The sequence below is a fragment of the Pagrus pagrus genome (assembly GCF_965226575.1).
Source record: "Pagrus pagrus genome assembly, chromosome: 15".
Classification (NCBI taxonomy): Eukaryota; Metazoa; Chordata; class Actinopteri; order Spariformes; family Sparidae; genus Pagrus; species Pagrus pagrus.
Genome location: NC_140199.1, coordinates 29,460,292 through 29,476,406, shown reverse-complemented (window position 1 = coordinate 29,476,406; position 16,115 = coordinate 29,460,292). Strand labels below are relative to the sequence as shown.

General features: G+C 41.1%; 1 protein-coding gene across 3 annotated transcripts in view; it reads right to left on the bottom strand.

The window, feature by feature from the left end:
* Positions 1-724: 724 nt before the first annotated feature.
* The window catches only part of hspa12a (heat shock protein 12A), a 106,759-nt gene continuing 91,368 nt past the window's right edge, over positions 725-16,115 (bottom strand). For all 3 annotated transcript variants that reach the window (XM_084375605.1, XM_084375604.1, XM_084375606.1), the window contains 2 exons: positions 4,689-4,792; positions 725-2,627 (listed from right to left, as the gene is read on the bottom strand). In XM_084375605.1, coding sequence (XP_084231731.1) covers positions 1,996-2,627; positions 4,689-4,792 — 736 coding nt within the window. In that variant the 3' untranslated portion in view covers positions 725-1,995. The remainder of the gene's footprint in view (positions 2,628-4,688; positions 4,793-16,115) is intronic.

The window sequence follows — 16,115 nt, the reverse complement described above, 5'->3', positions numbered from 1 at the left end:
TTCGCGCATTGCTGTTCCTGAGCTGTGGCGCTGAATAATGGGAAGAACATGTTTAGCAACATATTATCATGTCACAGTGCATTTAATGTCTTATCTTTTGGATATCAAATGTCATCACTTTATGCTTTTATCCATTCGTCTAAAATGTTATCATAATCATCATATGAGTTCTTGAGTTATGGCCAAAAATGTTTTTTGTGAGGTCATAGTGACCTTTCACCACAAAATTTGAGGAAACTCCATCGAAGCATTTCTGAAATATCAAGTTCACAAGAAAGGGATGCGGCGAGTGACCTTGACCTTTGACAACTAAAATCGAATCCGGTCAGTTCCGTTCACTGTTTTGAGTTGAGTCGCTGGAAACCAAATAGATCTCAAAATAAAGTGACTATTGGACTTCTTCAAACAATGCTAATGGTGCTCCGTGTCTCCTGGATGCGAATAATCAGTTTGCTAACATGGTACCATATGAACTTTAGAAAGTGAGAATATGTGGATGTCTACAGCTTGTTTCGCTGCCCTCAAGTGGTCAAAAATGTCCCACAGTCAACTCTTGGTCCTATCTTCATCCATAGCTGATGTGTTTTCCACAGCCATTACTTTGAACAAGCTTAAAATGGAAGCCAAGTGTGTGTAACTTTAGCCTGACTGGCCATGTATCTTTAGGATTTGGAAAACTCTTTTCATTGATGTTGAGGAGGCACTACTATGCAATGATTTAAAAAAACTGATAAACATGATTGCAGTGGATTACTATTACTAATGGCTTTTTGGATGGTAAATCTCATCTCATTTTCTTTTGCCGCTTAATGTGGCTTTATGTGGGTCGTGGGAGATGTTGCCGCTATATTCCCCCATTCGGGGGTTGCGGGTTGCTGGAGCCTATCCCAGTATTCTAATGGGCGGAGGCTAGGGTATATCCCTGGATGGTCTGGCGTCAGAGGCTGGCCCACGTGTGCCATCCACAGGGTGCCAACTGCACGCCAGGAGCAATGTCGGGGTTCAGTATCTTGCTCAAGGATACTTCAGCCTGTAGCTCAGTTCCGCCCAGGGGAGCCGGGGTTTTGAACCAGTGACCTTCTGGTCGCCAGCCTGCTGCTCTACCCACTGAGCTACAGCTGCCCCTATGGTAAATCAATCTGAGATAAAATGGTATGCTTTGGAAAATGTCTGGGTGATGTATTAAGAAATTGTGCAAAACCACTGGTGTAGCATTCACAACTGTAGTGAGGTGGACCTGATGTAAGTTCTGAACATGAACAGTATGAAGTCCATCCAAGCTTGATGACAAGGTTTTATGACCTTTTTATACTCAAAATGTGGTTTACAGTGCACAGATATACAATGATCTGCTGTAATCTGACAGAAAACATTAGAGAAAGTGAAGCAAGTAGAGATACACTTGATCAAGGCTGAGAAGAGATCAAATATGAACAGTGTATAAGCCTTTATCTTTCCTGTCAGGAGCTCTTAAACCTGCCTTAACAAGTAGCCTTCAGCACAGGGCATATGGGTTTGGTATCAATGTGTGAACACTATGGAGTTCCTCAGCAAACTACAGGGACCTGCAACACATGGCTGTGTCCAAAATCACCCACTCATTCGCTGCTTCCTACTCACTACCAAGGGAGTTCTATATAGAGGACTATATGGTGAGCTTATCAATCAAATAAAAAACTTTTGGGTACCACCAGGGTCATTTTTTTCCCTTCCAGCGCAATGCATGATGGTACATAATGCTTGGTTGGTTGTACACTACTTTTCAGGATGTATTGTGGCATACTTTGAGTCAACTATATAGGTTAAAATAATTTTCACTATACATTTAGACAGCATTACAAAATGGCAAACAGATGGATGAGTGATTTCGGACACAGGCATGGATTCTACAGTAGAATGTCAGTATGGGCTGGAGGTGAAGATGTCTACCACCCACACTTACCCACCCATCTCCATTGCATCCAACTATTTTGAACATTAGCTCTTATTCCCTTCTTAACAGCTTAGAAAGTCAATGCTAGCTTTGACAGTGCGTCCTGTGGACACATCCACTGCCATGGCCCGAATCTCTGTGTCACCAAACTGCATGAGCGTCTGGATCTCACGCCGTGGTGCCGTGCTTTCTGTTCCACTCACATCCAAGCGAAGTGTCCCACACTTCCTGACGCCGGGTTCACTGATGAATGCGGCACTCTCCTTCTCCGAGCAGTATACGTGGATGACAATAACCTGCTGAGAGGGCTTGGCCGGTGTATAGCTCCGCTTTACCATCTCACCCAGTGCCACAGACTGATCAGCGGCAATGAAGGTGTCAAAGACGTCGGTGCACCAGCGTGTGCCGTCCTTCACCAGCAGCTTCTCCGATGGGTGCTTGCCCTCCACGAAGCGATTGAGGACCCCCACCCCGTATGTGAGGGGCGAGCGGCGAACTTTAATGATGCTGGGGTCCAGGCCAAACAGCACAGCACCTTTCAGAATGGTGAGGCCAACGTCGTGGGGTATGATGATGCGGCTACGGCCCTGGAGCATGTTCTGGACAGCTTGCTGCAGCAGGGGAGACTCAGCAAAACCTCCCACTAAGAACAGGAACTTAATGTTGCTGACCTCTGGCTTCTCAAACAGCTCAGCTAGAGAAGAAAAAAAGAAGCTCAATGAAGAAGACAGCTGACTCTTACACATTCTATGATTTACTGAATGATGTCAATGCTGTCTGGCTTTAAATGAGTTGTTTCATCACAGCATCACGGCTGCACAGTGTTAAAGAAGCATGTTGTCACCACTAGTAGGCAGCTAATTCCACTGGGTGCACTTACTCATTAAAGGGTTATAATTCCAACTAGAATTGTAGAGTTCTGATGATATAGCAAAAAAGCAAGCATTGAGATGATCAGACACATTTCAGCTATCTGTTCAGGGCCTAGGCATTGCTGACAGTAATTGGAGCCTGACCAATATTTCTGTTGCCTATTATTGCGGAAAAAGATGCTTGGGATCATTTAGAAATTGTAATTATCAGTAAGTTTATTGTTCAGTGCAGTGGTGTTAAGTTGGACAATAAAGAATTATTGTTATCTACAAAAGGGGGGGCAGGGGTCGACAATATAAATGGCCTGGTGGCCCGGACGTACTTTTAAAACCGTCAGGGCCACCAGAACGCTCCAAGCACTGGCCCGGTGGGGCCAGCATGGATTAAAGTTCTCCGTCGCTACGACGGATTTTCGTCATTCAAACTTAACAGAGGCGACTTGTGAGATCAATGTAGATCGGAGGAGAACTGTTGGCTGATTTTTATTGACAGATTGTCACACTCTACAGCCAATGGTATCGTTAACAGCGTGTGCGCGCCTGACCAATGACAGTGTAGTGACCCACACAGGGCGGGATCTCAACACGGAGCGGCGCTAAAGTTTAGCTGCTTAGCTAGCAAGGACTCGTCCCGCTGCTACGTTATCAACTGAGTTTAGTCAGCACGTGAGAACTCGTCTGATACGGAGAGTCTCCTGTTGTGTGCTACATGTGTGAAACAACAACTATAGTCTGGACTTTGTCTGCAGTGTATCTGTGTAAACGGCTTCATTCAGCGTCTCTCCCTCCCCTCTGGCACCGTGAGTTACCATGGTTACAGGAACGCCCTGAAACTTTATAATTTACTTATATTTCACTTTATAATGATGATCAATAAGAAGTGTTTGGTTAGTTTGACCTTACAGAGTCATGAATGTTGCCTGATTGTAGCTCAATGCTGAAATCTTGTATTATAACATATAGAACAAAGCCTCAGAGCTTCTTTGATTATTAACAGTATGTTAGTGATGACAGAAAGGTGATAACTCGCCATCAGACTGACAAGGCTGCAAAAGTTGCTGTTTGTATGATGTATTTTTCTGTTAAACGATAAGAGGCTCACTTTAAACAATATTATTAATAATAATAATTAAGGATAATGATGATGAGAAGAAGAAGAAGTAGAAAAATAGCGTACTGAAAAGTTCTGTAGATGGTTGACTATTTGAAAGAGTAAAACTTGAGAGAAGCTTGGCAAAAAAAGGCACAGATTGATTTCATAGATTGAAAATTACATTGAAAAGACAAAAAACATTTTAAGTGTGAATAGAACAGCTGTTCAGATCAAAAATCAACCAGCTGAGGAGGAGATGGAGGAAGAACTGATTGTGCTTGAGTAATGCAGCACTGTTTGCACTTTTGATTTATGTATTTGCATTAATTAATGTTATTAAATCAAATTGTTCTTTTTTGTTATTATGGGGATTGATTCCTGGGCCAGTGGTTACAATGGTGGGGCCAGTGATCTTCAAAAGCCCTCTGGGCCAGTGGCAAATATCCCTTATTGTCTACCCCTGGGGGGCCAGGCGAATAATTCAGGATGTTTTCTTAACAAATCCTACTGCACTTGTTTAATATTGGTACTTTCATCTCTTGCTTACATGTGACCGTCCTGACGATGGAAAGCCAAATAAGTCACAAACATGTTTTTCAACCTGAACAACCACTTACAATCCAAGCAGAGCATAAGTAATGTGTCCTACTTTTCTCTGTATAAGCTATCAATAATGTATTAATGGTTTTAGGAGGAGACCAATCCTCTCCTTCAGAAAACTGAGCAACACAAAATAAAACATTAAACATTTTGTCTTTGTACTATTTTCAATTGAGTCAATGTAGCTTACTGAGATGTTGAATGATGTGGTCTATGGTGGGTTTGAAGAGGGAATTCATGGCATCCGGACTCATCCTCAGCATCCCCTGAGATGACCATTTAACAAAATCCACACTGGAGAGGAGAGCAGAGAGGAGAGAAAATCACTTCCATGCAGAGTATTGAATCACATTTCACAAGTTCGGCTGCAACAAGTGATATGATCAAAACCAGAATTAGATATAATAGATAGATACTAAGATAACAATAAGAATACATTTTAAATACCAATACAGGCCTATATCGCAATATAGCAATAGTTTGCCAAATCACACAGCATGAAACTGTACAATGAACTGTGGTTTGAATTACATCAGACAAAACTCTATACATAACTTTCATTATAATTTACTTAGAATCTTAGAATAACATTGTCACTCAATGCTTTAATCTTCAAAACTTTTTTAGTCCAGACACAGCGTGTTTGTTACAAACGGGATGAAATCCTCTAGATCTGAAGAACTGACTATTTACTATGTTACTATGTTAAAATAAATGCAATTCAGAACGGAAATGGAAAAGGAAGAACATTTCTGCGGGCTGTACCAGCAGAGGGGACCTTAGCAACACTTTAAGCTAACATTTTTTATTTTGACCTTTGTTCATTCACCTCATTGTATCACTTTTCCCACATGAATAAAACAACAGTAGAACCACTGTACTACTGCACAGACACGGCAGTGCTCTGATCTAAATGTTAATATGCTCACAATGATAATGTCAATATGATGATGTTTATCTAGTTTTGTTAACCATGTTCACCAACTAAGTGTCATTAGCATGCTAACATTTGCCAACTAGCATTCAACACAAAGTGCAGCTGAGGGTGAAAGGCATGTCAAGGGTTTTGCAGGAGTTTCATAACAGAGCAAAACACCTGCTGGTGGTGCAACAGGAAAAGTCAGAGGATCACCAAAGAAGATTGGGATTCATCATCTGAGGATCGTGAATGTCAGCATCTCTATGGCCACGCTGCTAGTGACCCTCCTTCCTAGTGTATATTTGCCCCACCTGACAGTCCTTCAACTCACTGTTAGCCAGGTCAAAGGTGGTAAGACGATATTCCTGCCAGAGGTTTAAGGGGACAGTATACTCCATTAGAACTGCCTGTCGGATAGTTAAATATCCCCTCCCCCCACACCTTTTCCAGATGTGTCCGATCATTTCTCTCTTCATTGACTTGTCAAAAGCCTTTGACACTGTAGACCATAACACCCTATTACACAAACTCTCATCCATCGGCCTTGATAGCCTCTCTCTCAACTGGTTCTCCAACTATCTCACTGGGAGAACGCAAGCAGTTACTGCAGATGGATTTAGATCCAATTCACTTTCATTACACAAGGGTGTTCCGCAAGGCTCCATTCTTGGTCCCCTTCTATTTTCTCTTTATGTTAATAATATTGTTACCCCCTCCCCAGCCTGCAATGTCCATTTTTACGCAGACGATACTATTTTATATAGCATTGCTCCTACTCTCAACTCAGCTGTTGATAATCTACAATCTGCCTTCAACCATTTCCAGTCGTCTCTTGTAGCTCATAAACTTGTACTAAATTCTAGCAAAACTAAATGTATGTTGTTCACAAGGTCCCACGGAAACATCCCCCCCCTCAGTATTCACACATTAGATGGTCAACTTATTGAAACTGTCAACACCTACAAATACTTGGGCACCTGGCTGGACTCCAAGCTTTCCTTTCGTACCCATGTAGATCACCTCATCAACAAACTTAGGCCTAGAATTGGTTTCCTATATCGAAACAAGTCCTGCTTCTCATCACAGAGTAAGAAGATTCTTGTTCATGCCTCTGTAATGTCTGTTCTTGATTTCAATGATGTACTATATATGCATGCCTCAGCCACAACATTGAAACCCCTGGACGCTATCTTCCATAGTGCCCTACGCTTCATCACCAGGGACCCATATTCAACACACCACTGCACTTTATATAGCAAGGTGGGCTGGCCATCTCTCACCACTCGCAGAGAACAGCACTGTTTATTATTCATCTACAAAGCACTACTCGGAACGCTTCCCCCGTATTTAACTTCACTTTTACATTCTCGCTCTACAGGTCTCCCTACCCGCTCCCAGTCCCAAATCCGACTACACCTCCCTTATACAAACTCAGAATTAGGAAAAACTGCCTTCTCCTTCTATGGCCCACACCGATGGAACAAATTACAAAACTGAAACTCGATAGACTCATCTCATTTGAGGCTTTCAAAAATCTACTTCTCACCACAGTACTGGGGGCTCAGACTCAGACGTGTACTTGCTTCATTTAATGTTTTTTTACTACTCCTGTTTTTATTACTGTACTTTTGCTTTTTAACTTTTTTTACTTTGTACTTTTACTGTGTTGTATTGATGTTTTGTGATTTCTGTGTGCTACAGGGCATCCTTGAAAAAGAGAGCTCGCTCTCAATGGATCTACCCTGTCAAAATAAAGGTTAAATACAATTTCTGAACTTTCTGAAACTGACGTTCCAAAATTGACTTTACACAGTGATTGGCCAGCTCTGTGGACATGAAAAAGGTTTTGAACATCTTTCTCTCTTTTTCATTCTTGACACAGCTGTTTCTTTCACTTTTCATGTGAACAAATGAGTGCAACACTGTAAGACCGAAATAAGAGATGGCCCAGTCCTAACTATATTTTAGAGCTGATCAGAATTCAGTCTTTTCTCTTCTTGGATGTTCATGACAAATTTCAACTCAAAGTGAAAAAAAGTGATTGCAGAGGTTTAGGCCAAACTCAGTGGTGGCATAAAATGACCCTTACAAGACATGAAGCAAGTTTAAAAAACTCTACTCAAATACCAGATGCTAATATTAGGATATCATCTATTCCTTCGTATCCATTAAACTGTTGTGTCCCACCCTACCAGATGACAACAAGGTCTATTCTCCACAAAGTGTCAGTGTCATTGTGCTTGGCCTTAAAAAATGCATTTATTACTTTTGCAGGTAGAGAAAAAAGTGAAAACACAGCACTGACATAATATCATCCTATAAAGTGTTACAGGGAACATCTAAGCAGGCAGTTTGCGTCCACTCAAGGAGTGTAAGTCCAATATCCACTCGTAGTTATCTTTAAGTCTTCACCAGCACCTGAGAAAAATGTTCTAAAGACCACACTGTGTTCACCAGCTAGTCTCTTTTGGTCGAGGACAGGCAGTGTAAAATAGGACTGTGTGAGCTCTCTCACTGAAAACAGCTGCCCGAAGCTGCTGGAAACGATGGTGATAAGAGCAGAGCTTGTGGGCTAGAAAATGGGACCATATCTCTGAAAGATGCATAAAAACTGAAAACACCACCAAAAATAAAAATGTGGGTGTTGATTAAAATTCATCACAACATGGAATACTAATTATATTACAAATTGTCTTTTGATAAAATCAATATATAACCAATATACAAATATTGTTTAGTGCAGCTTTAACAATCATTTCCATTTCTTCTCTGTGAACCAGTATCTCCTTTTCTATACAGCATGTAATGTATCGGTTCATTACAGTGGACATACTGCTCGGATCAGCAACTGTATTCCCAAGAGGCAGAGACCAGACACAGCCTATGCTCTGTATGGACCACTGTCATCCATTATTTGTAGGCTATTTCCCTTAGTCCTGTCTCCTGAGGCCTGCTAGAACATCTCTTGCCTCATGCTGTCTGTCTGTCAAATGATACATTCTCAGAGAATTTATTGTATCAATGTGCTTTGATCTCATGTGTGTGACTCATGGTCAGTATGTGCATGGATGTAATGTGCACAGAAGTGTGTGATAATGTTACTTTTGACTCATCCCAAGGCTTTCCAGCACAATGAGACAGACTGAGTATTTCCAGTTATGCATCAGAGGAGACTGGGACCCACTGAGGGCGTCAATTTCAGCCACATTAATTTCTGTTTATGTACCTCCACACTTACATGAGAGAGGACCATTAAAAATTAGACTTCATGGTGGCTCCAGAAGTCAGTAGTTACAAGCCTGTGAGTCTGTCTGTGTGTGTCATCATGGCAAATTGTGGTCCTGAAGAAAACCTATTGTAGCTGGATCTAACACACATGTGGACAGATTTTGTCAACGTGATAGCTTCACTGCCATGCCAGAAGTTAGAGGTGTGTAGTAGAGATCAGAATGAAGGCCAAGTTCCAAGATGGGTGTGGTCCAAACAAGGAGAATCACATTTATAGTTAATATCCTAAAAGGTTGGTTTTTCAGCATTGACAATATAACTAGCTGTGGCACTCAAGGTTTTTTGTTGTTGTTGTGTTTTTACATTCATTCAATTTGCAACAAGAAAGACACAGAAATGACACAGAGATGGAGTGATATGGGAGGATACAGGTTAACAATATAAAGGACTTGAAAGAAAGTAGCTGTGTGGAATTAATTTGGGTACAAAAGGTATTTGGGTCTTACTTCAAGGACCCGATCATAACTGGAATTATGATGATTATGATGTTCGTGGCGGTGGTGATAAAAGATAAAAGTGAAAGGATGGTCGGTAGAAATTAGTGACAAACAAAGATAACAAAATATGTATGGTCAAGAAATAAATAGAGATGTGGGCGTTTGTGTCAGTGACTTGTCTCTTTTGAGTGTGTATGTGTTTGCAAAAGTGTATGCAAGTCTGTTTGTGTTTATCTATGCAATACACATGAATGTGATTTAAGTTTGCTGTGGCATTAGTTAACCAGCAACTCGAGAGATTTTAAAAAGTTTGAAATACTTTGCATACAATGAGTGCATATGTCTGATTCTGTGAGTCACATTGTGTGTATCTTGTGTTATGTAATACCGTATCTATTCTGTGAATGACTTTGTATTGCATTAGTCTTGTGTTAGTGTTCATGGACATGTTGAAGATATGTTTGCATATTAGGGTCCAGAAATCATTATTGGTGCTGATGTTAATATAGTTTTCCCATGTATTTATTGGAAGAGTTGAAGATAAAAGTTTGTATAATTTTGTCAGATGTTTGTTTATTTTATTAATACTGTCTAATAAAGGTGGTGATTTAAGGTTGTTGTGGGACACCTTGCTTTTTGCTTTGACTCCAAGTTTTAATTGAGTCTATTGTAGATATTGTCCCTCCCTAATACCAAAGGTCAGAGTAGACACTGATGACTTTGATGCTTCATTGAGTGATTTGTGTGGGCTTTGTAGGAAATAATAATACATTTTCTAGCAGAGACTGATTTTGTCTGTTATGTTGTTTGTTGTGATGCCAGTGATGCTGTTATTTTGACGATTTGACGCAGCTAATGGCTCAATGAATAAGGCGAACAGTCATGGTGAAAGTGGACATCCCTGTTTGATTCCTCTGCTGAGTGCAACGTTTTATGAGGTTAAATCCTATGGGGTGACAGTTGCCATGGGTGTGCTGTAGAGAATTTTGATCCATTGAATAAATGATTTTCCAGAGCCGAACCTTTCTAGGGTTTTGTTGAGAAATGTACAGATTACTTTATCAAATGCTCTTTCTGCATCTAATGACAGGATAGCTGTATTGGTTTTGTTACACAAGGATATGATCATCGGATTGAAGAGGTGGTGTGTAGTATTTGACGAATGTCTGCCTTTAATGAAGCCTGTCTGATCCGAATGAATGAGAGATGACATTACAGATTAAATTAGAGTTGCTAATGCTTTACTGATGATTTTGGTATCTGTATTGATTAATGAAAGCTTGTGCGGAGGGTTGGCTCTTTTTTGGCTTCAGTGGGGTGTCTACAGTGTCAGCCTGGTGTTTGTTGAATGGTGATTTTTCGCAGAAAATGTTTATATAGTTTTTTTCTTTGTCATTTTCATATAATTAACATGAATATGCTCTGATGATATTATTTATGGTTTGGGGGTCCTGAGTGATATTCCCTGCTGAGTCTTTAATTGTGGATGTGATTAATTTTTCTTTGTTGCATTTGAGTTGGTTTGCTGAGTATCTGCAAGATCTATTGTTATGTGGTGGTTATGTGTGGTTATAGTGTAGTCTTGGCAGCATTGTGTTTTTCTTGTTAGTAATGTTGTGAAGATGGAATCTGGTTTCTCTGATTTCTCTCTGAGTTTGTTCTGTGGAGTTGGCTGCGTATGAATTGTGCAATTAGATTTTTTCATCCAGTTTGTTTTCTTATTTTTTTGGCTTGTGTGATGAGTAGAAAATTTTAACTCTCAGTACCGCTTTTGATGTTTCCCAGAGTAGTGTTGGTGAAATGTCTGGAGAGTTGTGTGTTTAAATGATGTATGTCTATTATTTCTTGAAATATATGTTGAATTCTTTGTCTAGGAGTAATGATGTGTTTAAGCGGCATCTTTGGGCTGGTTTAGTTTTGAGTTTTTATTAAGCATTAGACTGATTGGGGCATGGTTTGATATAGTGATAGGGTGTATTGTGGTGACAGATATCAGATATGCTTTACTTGGGTGGTCCGCCCAGGTATATTAATGGCTGCCCAAGTAGGCAATATTTGGCAACCCATCGCAGCATTTAAGTGACAACATTTATTATTTTTCTATCCATCCGAGAGAACAACGCCATCTGTGATCGATTAACTAGTGGACAATCTGCCCTCGTTCTTCCCCTCCCATCTACTGTCAATCACACAGACTTTGTAGAGAGAAACATCTGGTATAACCCCCATCCAGTGATGGTGATCCTATTTAATGTTGGCCTACTTATACAGTTGTTTTTTAACCAACTTGTAAGTATGTAGTTTGGTATACATTGTTTTTGATAGGCTTCATAATTACTAACGAGCTTCCTTCACACTGTTGACAACAGTGAAAAAAGTCTTGATCTCAGGTCATCAATTTATATATTTGTGTATATATATATATATATATATATATATATATATATATATATATATATATACACATATATATACAGTAGGTACTACTTCAAAGTGGCCATTTCACTCGCGGGGAGCGAGATTCACGCAACGCGTGAAATGTCAGTGACAACTGTAGCCACTAGGTGGAAGCATAGAACTGAATTGCAGCTCAAATTATTTTGGGACAATTCCACATTTGACCACAATGTAGCTGCAATGGAGAGTGGCGCTGTTTTAGGCTACAGGTAGAGTGAATGGAGAGGGGGACTACTAAACCGTATCAGATTGATTCAGACTGATTGTTTCACAGCGGTGGGACACCTCAATTATCTGGGTGACCTTGGATAATCACTTGTGCTTTCTTTGTTTTACAGTAGAGCTAAAATATGGACATTAGTTGTTTTTTTAAGGAACATTTGTTTACTGGTAAAATTGCCGACCTGAATTATTGTCCCAGTCCGCCCCTGTGAGCCTATATCACGGCCTGACTGGATGTTGCTTAAATATAAGAATAGCCTATAATAATATCTGATACCCTAAAGACATCTGAGGTTGTGATTTCGCTTGCTCGCTCGCTGCAGCCACGGCTAATAAGCGGAGGCAGAAACAATTACGCACAGCCTATAGAAGTTTCAACGTCCATACAAGCATTTAAGAAATGATTCTTATCAGTTCCATAATTCAGAGAGGATTTTTACTCAAGGAAAAAATGTATAAAGATCAGCTTTTAGGTTGAAGACACGACAGCAGCACGTATGTCCAGACGCTGATGTGTGTTATAACAGACGTATAGCTCCCCTGGTAGAGCAGCTCCGTAAGTAAGCAGAATCTTCTGCTAGTATGAGTTTGAATCTCCGTATAGGCAGTAACTTTAGTTAATGTGTTTTCTTTTCTCATCATCATTATGATCACATACAGCTCCAAGTTTGAGCAAATAAATGAGCAAATGAGCCTTAATTCTCTGCCGGCCGCGGCACCAGCTTTCCTGCTCGTGTACATCAAATACATAAAATTCGGACACCACAACTGTAGCGTACCGAATATCAATAGATGATAACCAGAAAAAAAAAAACGTTCTATTGATCTGATTCACCGGCTGCTTTCTTTCTTTCAGTTGTGGTGTCAGAATTTAACACAAATATTTGTGCTTTCTATTCCTTATATTTTCTACAACAGGCTTATAGAAAGAAGAACGACGCCACGTCATGTCAGACAGTTTTCTCTAGCTTTATTAAAATACATAATCAGCAGCTTCACAGTAGTAGGATATACAGAAGGTTATTTAAAGCGGAGTGAGTCCCTGAAGCAGTCACCCTGCAGGAGGAGATCCCTTGGCCAAGTGATCAATGTATTTGTTGCAGACCTCTTTGCTGTCCTCAGTGCGCGGGGGTGGGGGTGGGGGCGCTGGCGTAGCAAGCTTTTCAAAAGTGTGGGGGATGGATGTGGTCTTTCCAGTTAAGCGAACTTGTTCCAGATGCCTTAACATTTGCATTCCCCCATACTGAGGAATGTGTGTAGGGGACGAGAAGTAAGCACCATCCAGGATGTGTCCATCCTGCATTCGGAGGTGGAGAAGCTCATTACTGTGTCTGGCCCTGCCAATGGCCGCGTTTCCCAGATTCGTTAAGAAGCTCTTAAGTGCTAAGATCTTCTTAGGAGCGCTCTTAAGAACGCTGTGAAAGAAGGATGTGTTTCCCAGAGTCGCTCTTAGCTTAAGAAGATCTTTCACTAAGAAGGAAATGTAAGATCGAGCTGACCCACTCTTAACAGCCTTCTTAGCGACCAAATGCTCAGTGATCAAGCCGCGTCAGGGAAATTTACATCCTCCACTTTTCGAAATAATAAAACAATGCTCAATGTTGAAATGCGCTCATAGCTGCGGACCACTGGCGCAAGAAACATAGGTTAATAGAAGGAAAAAACAAACTTCTATTGAATTACACGTTTAAGTTTTCCACACACATCTGCATATGAGTTTATAGTACTACACATAAAAAACAACAACCCTGTGGCATTTCACAGATATCAAGGGAACAGATGTAATTAAACTCAGCTGAACCTCATCCAGAGAGGCTTGACCTGCTACACTATATAAATGCGTTGCCAAAGTCCGCGCGTGTGATAAACCATGGCTGCAATACAGCATATTCTCGCTGCGAACCAACAGCGTCGCCGTGCACGAAGCCAGACGGTTTACATAAATGCATACAGTACAGACCAAAAGTTTGGACACACCTTCTCATTCAAAGAGTTTTCTTTATTTTCATGACTATGAAAATTGTAGATTCACACTGAAGGCATCAAAACTATGAATTAACACATGTGGAATTATATACTTAACAAAAAAGTGTGAAACAACTGAAAATATGTCTTATATTCTAGGTTCTTCAAAGTAGCCACCTTTTGCTTTGATTACTGCTTCCTGCTTCTTGGTCTTCCTTTCCTGGGGCGGTCCTCATGTGAGCCAGTTTCTTTGTAGCGCTTGATGGTTTTTGCGACTGCACTTGGGGACACTTTCAAAGTTTTCCCAATTTTTCGGACTGACTGACCTTCATTTCTTAAAGTAATGATGGCCACTCGTTTTTCTTTACTTAGCTGCTTTTTTCTTGCCATAATACAAATTCTAACAGTCTATTCAGTAGGACTATCAGCTGTGTATCCACCTGACTTCTGCACAACACAACTGATGGTCCCAACCCCATTTATAAGGCAAGAAATCCCACTTATTAAACCTGACAGGGCACACCTGTGAAGTGAAAACCATTTCAGGTGACTACCTCTTGAAGCTCATCAAGAGAATGCAGAGTGTGTGCAAAGCAGTAATCAGAGCAAAAGGTGGCTACTTTGAAGAAACTAGAATATAAGGCGTATTTTCAGTTGTTTTACACTTTTTTGTTAAGTACATATTTCCACATGTGTTAATTCATAGTTTTGATGCCTTCAGTGTGAATCTACAATGTCAATAGTCATGAAAAGAAAGGAAACTCATTGAATGAGAAGGTGTGTCCAAACTTTTGGTCTGTACTGTACGTGCGTCAGCACTTCTCCCCACTGGACGTGCTGTCAGACCGGGCTGTCCAGGCAAAGTACCGGCTGCCCCGTGCGGAGATCCAACGGCTGATCACTCGGTGTCCCCACACATCCCGAGAGCAACCCGCTGCAATTTTGCCCTCAGCCCGGAGGTGCAGCTCCTGGCTGCGCTGCGTTTTTACGCAGTGGGGAGCTTCCTGGAGGTGGTGGGGGATGGCACTGGCCTCAGCAAGGCATCAGTGTCACGGAGTGTGGCAGCTGTGACACCGATTCTCCTGCGCCATGCCATGGATGGCACCCTCATTCCAATCCACAATCCCTCCCTGGTGGATCCGTAGAAAGCACTACGCGGCCGTCGACACACCCACACACACACCCGCACCCGCATCATTTTCTTAACAATAAAGATGCCATGTTCATCCATCTAGTTCTGTTGTAACTGCACGCCATAATAAAATAACTTCAAATCAAATCCTTAATCATTGATAAAAGTGCGTGCTTCCCCCGCCCCCGCCCTCTCAGAAAATAGTTCCGACGTCCATGAAGCCGGTGAATCAGATCAATAGAACGTTTTTTTTCTGGTTATCATCTATTGATATTCGGTACGCTACAGTTGTGGTGTCAGAATTTAATGTATTTTATGTACACAAGCAGGAAAGCTGGTGCCGCGGCCGGCGGAGAATTAATGCTCATTTGCTCATTTATTTGCTCAAACTTGGAGCTATATGTGATCATAATGATGATGATGATGAGAAAAGAAAACACATTAACTAAAGTTACTGCCTATACGGAGATTCGAACTCATACTAGCAGAAGATTCTGCTTACTGAGGGAGATGCCCTGCCAGGGGAGCTATACATCAGTCATAACACACATCAGCGTCTGGACATACGTGCTGCTGTCGTGTCTTCAACCTAAAAGCTGATCTTTATACATTTTTTCGTTGAGTAAAAATCCTCTCTGAATTATGGAACTGATAAGAATCATTTCTTAAATGCTTATATGGACGTTGAAACTTCTGTAGGCTGTGCGTAATTGTTTCTGCCTCCACTTATTAGCCGTGGCTGCAGCGAGCGAGCAAAATCACAACCTCAGATGTCTTTAGGGTCTTTGACGTGTGCACAAAAAAAGACCACAGTTAAACATAAAATGGGAATATCACAGATAAATACAAAATACAAAGAATAAGACCTTAAAAGACATTTAAAAGGCTTCATAGTGAGTTGTTGATGATGATGATGGCGGATGAATGATTTTTTTCACTAAGTTTGTCCTTGCTAGAGGGACCCTGTAGCGACAGGCTGAAGGAAGGAGTTGGAATGAGGTGTGGAGTGGGTGAGGTATTATTAGCTACATTCTTGTATTCAAGCAACAACGAACAGAAACATAAATCAGGCAACTCTGTCCATTCCCGTTCATGGCCCCTGCTCCCTGCTGCTGCATGTTGTCGTCCTCCTGCTCACAGATGCCACCTGGTGGTTGTTTGGGCACATTGCCGCTTCTCATGAAAACACAATTGATC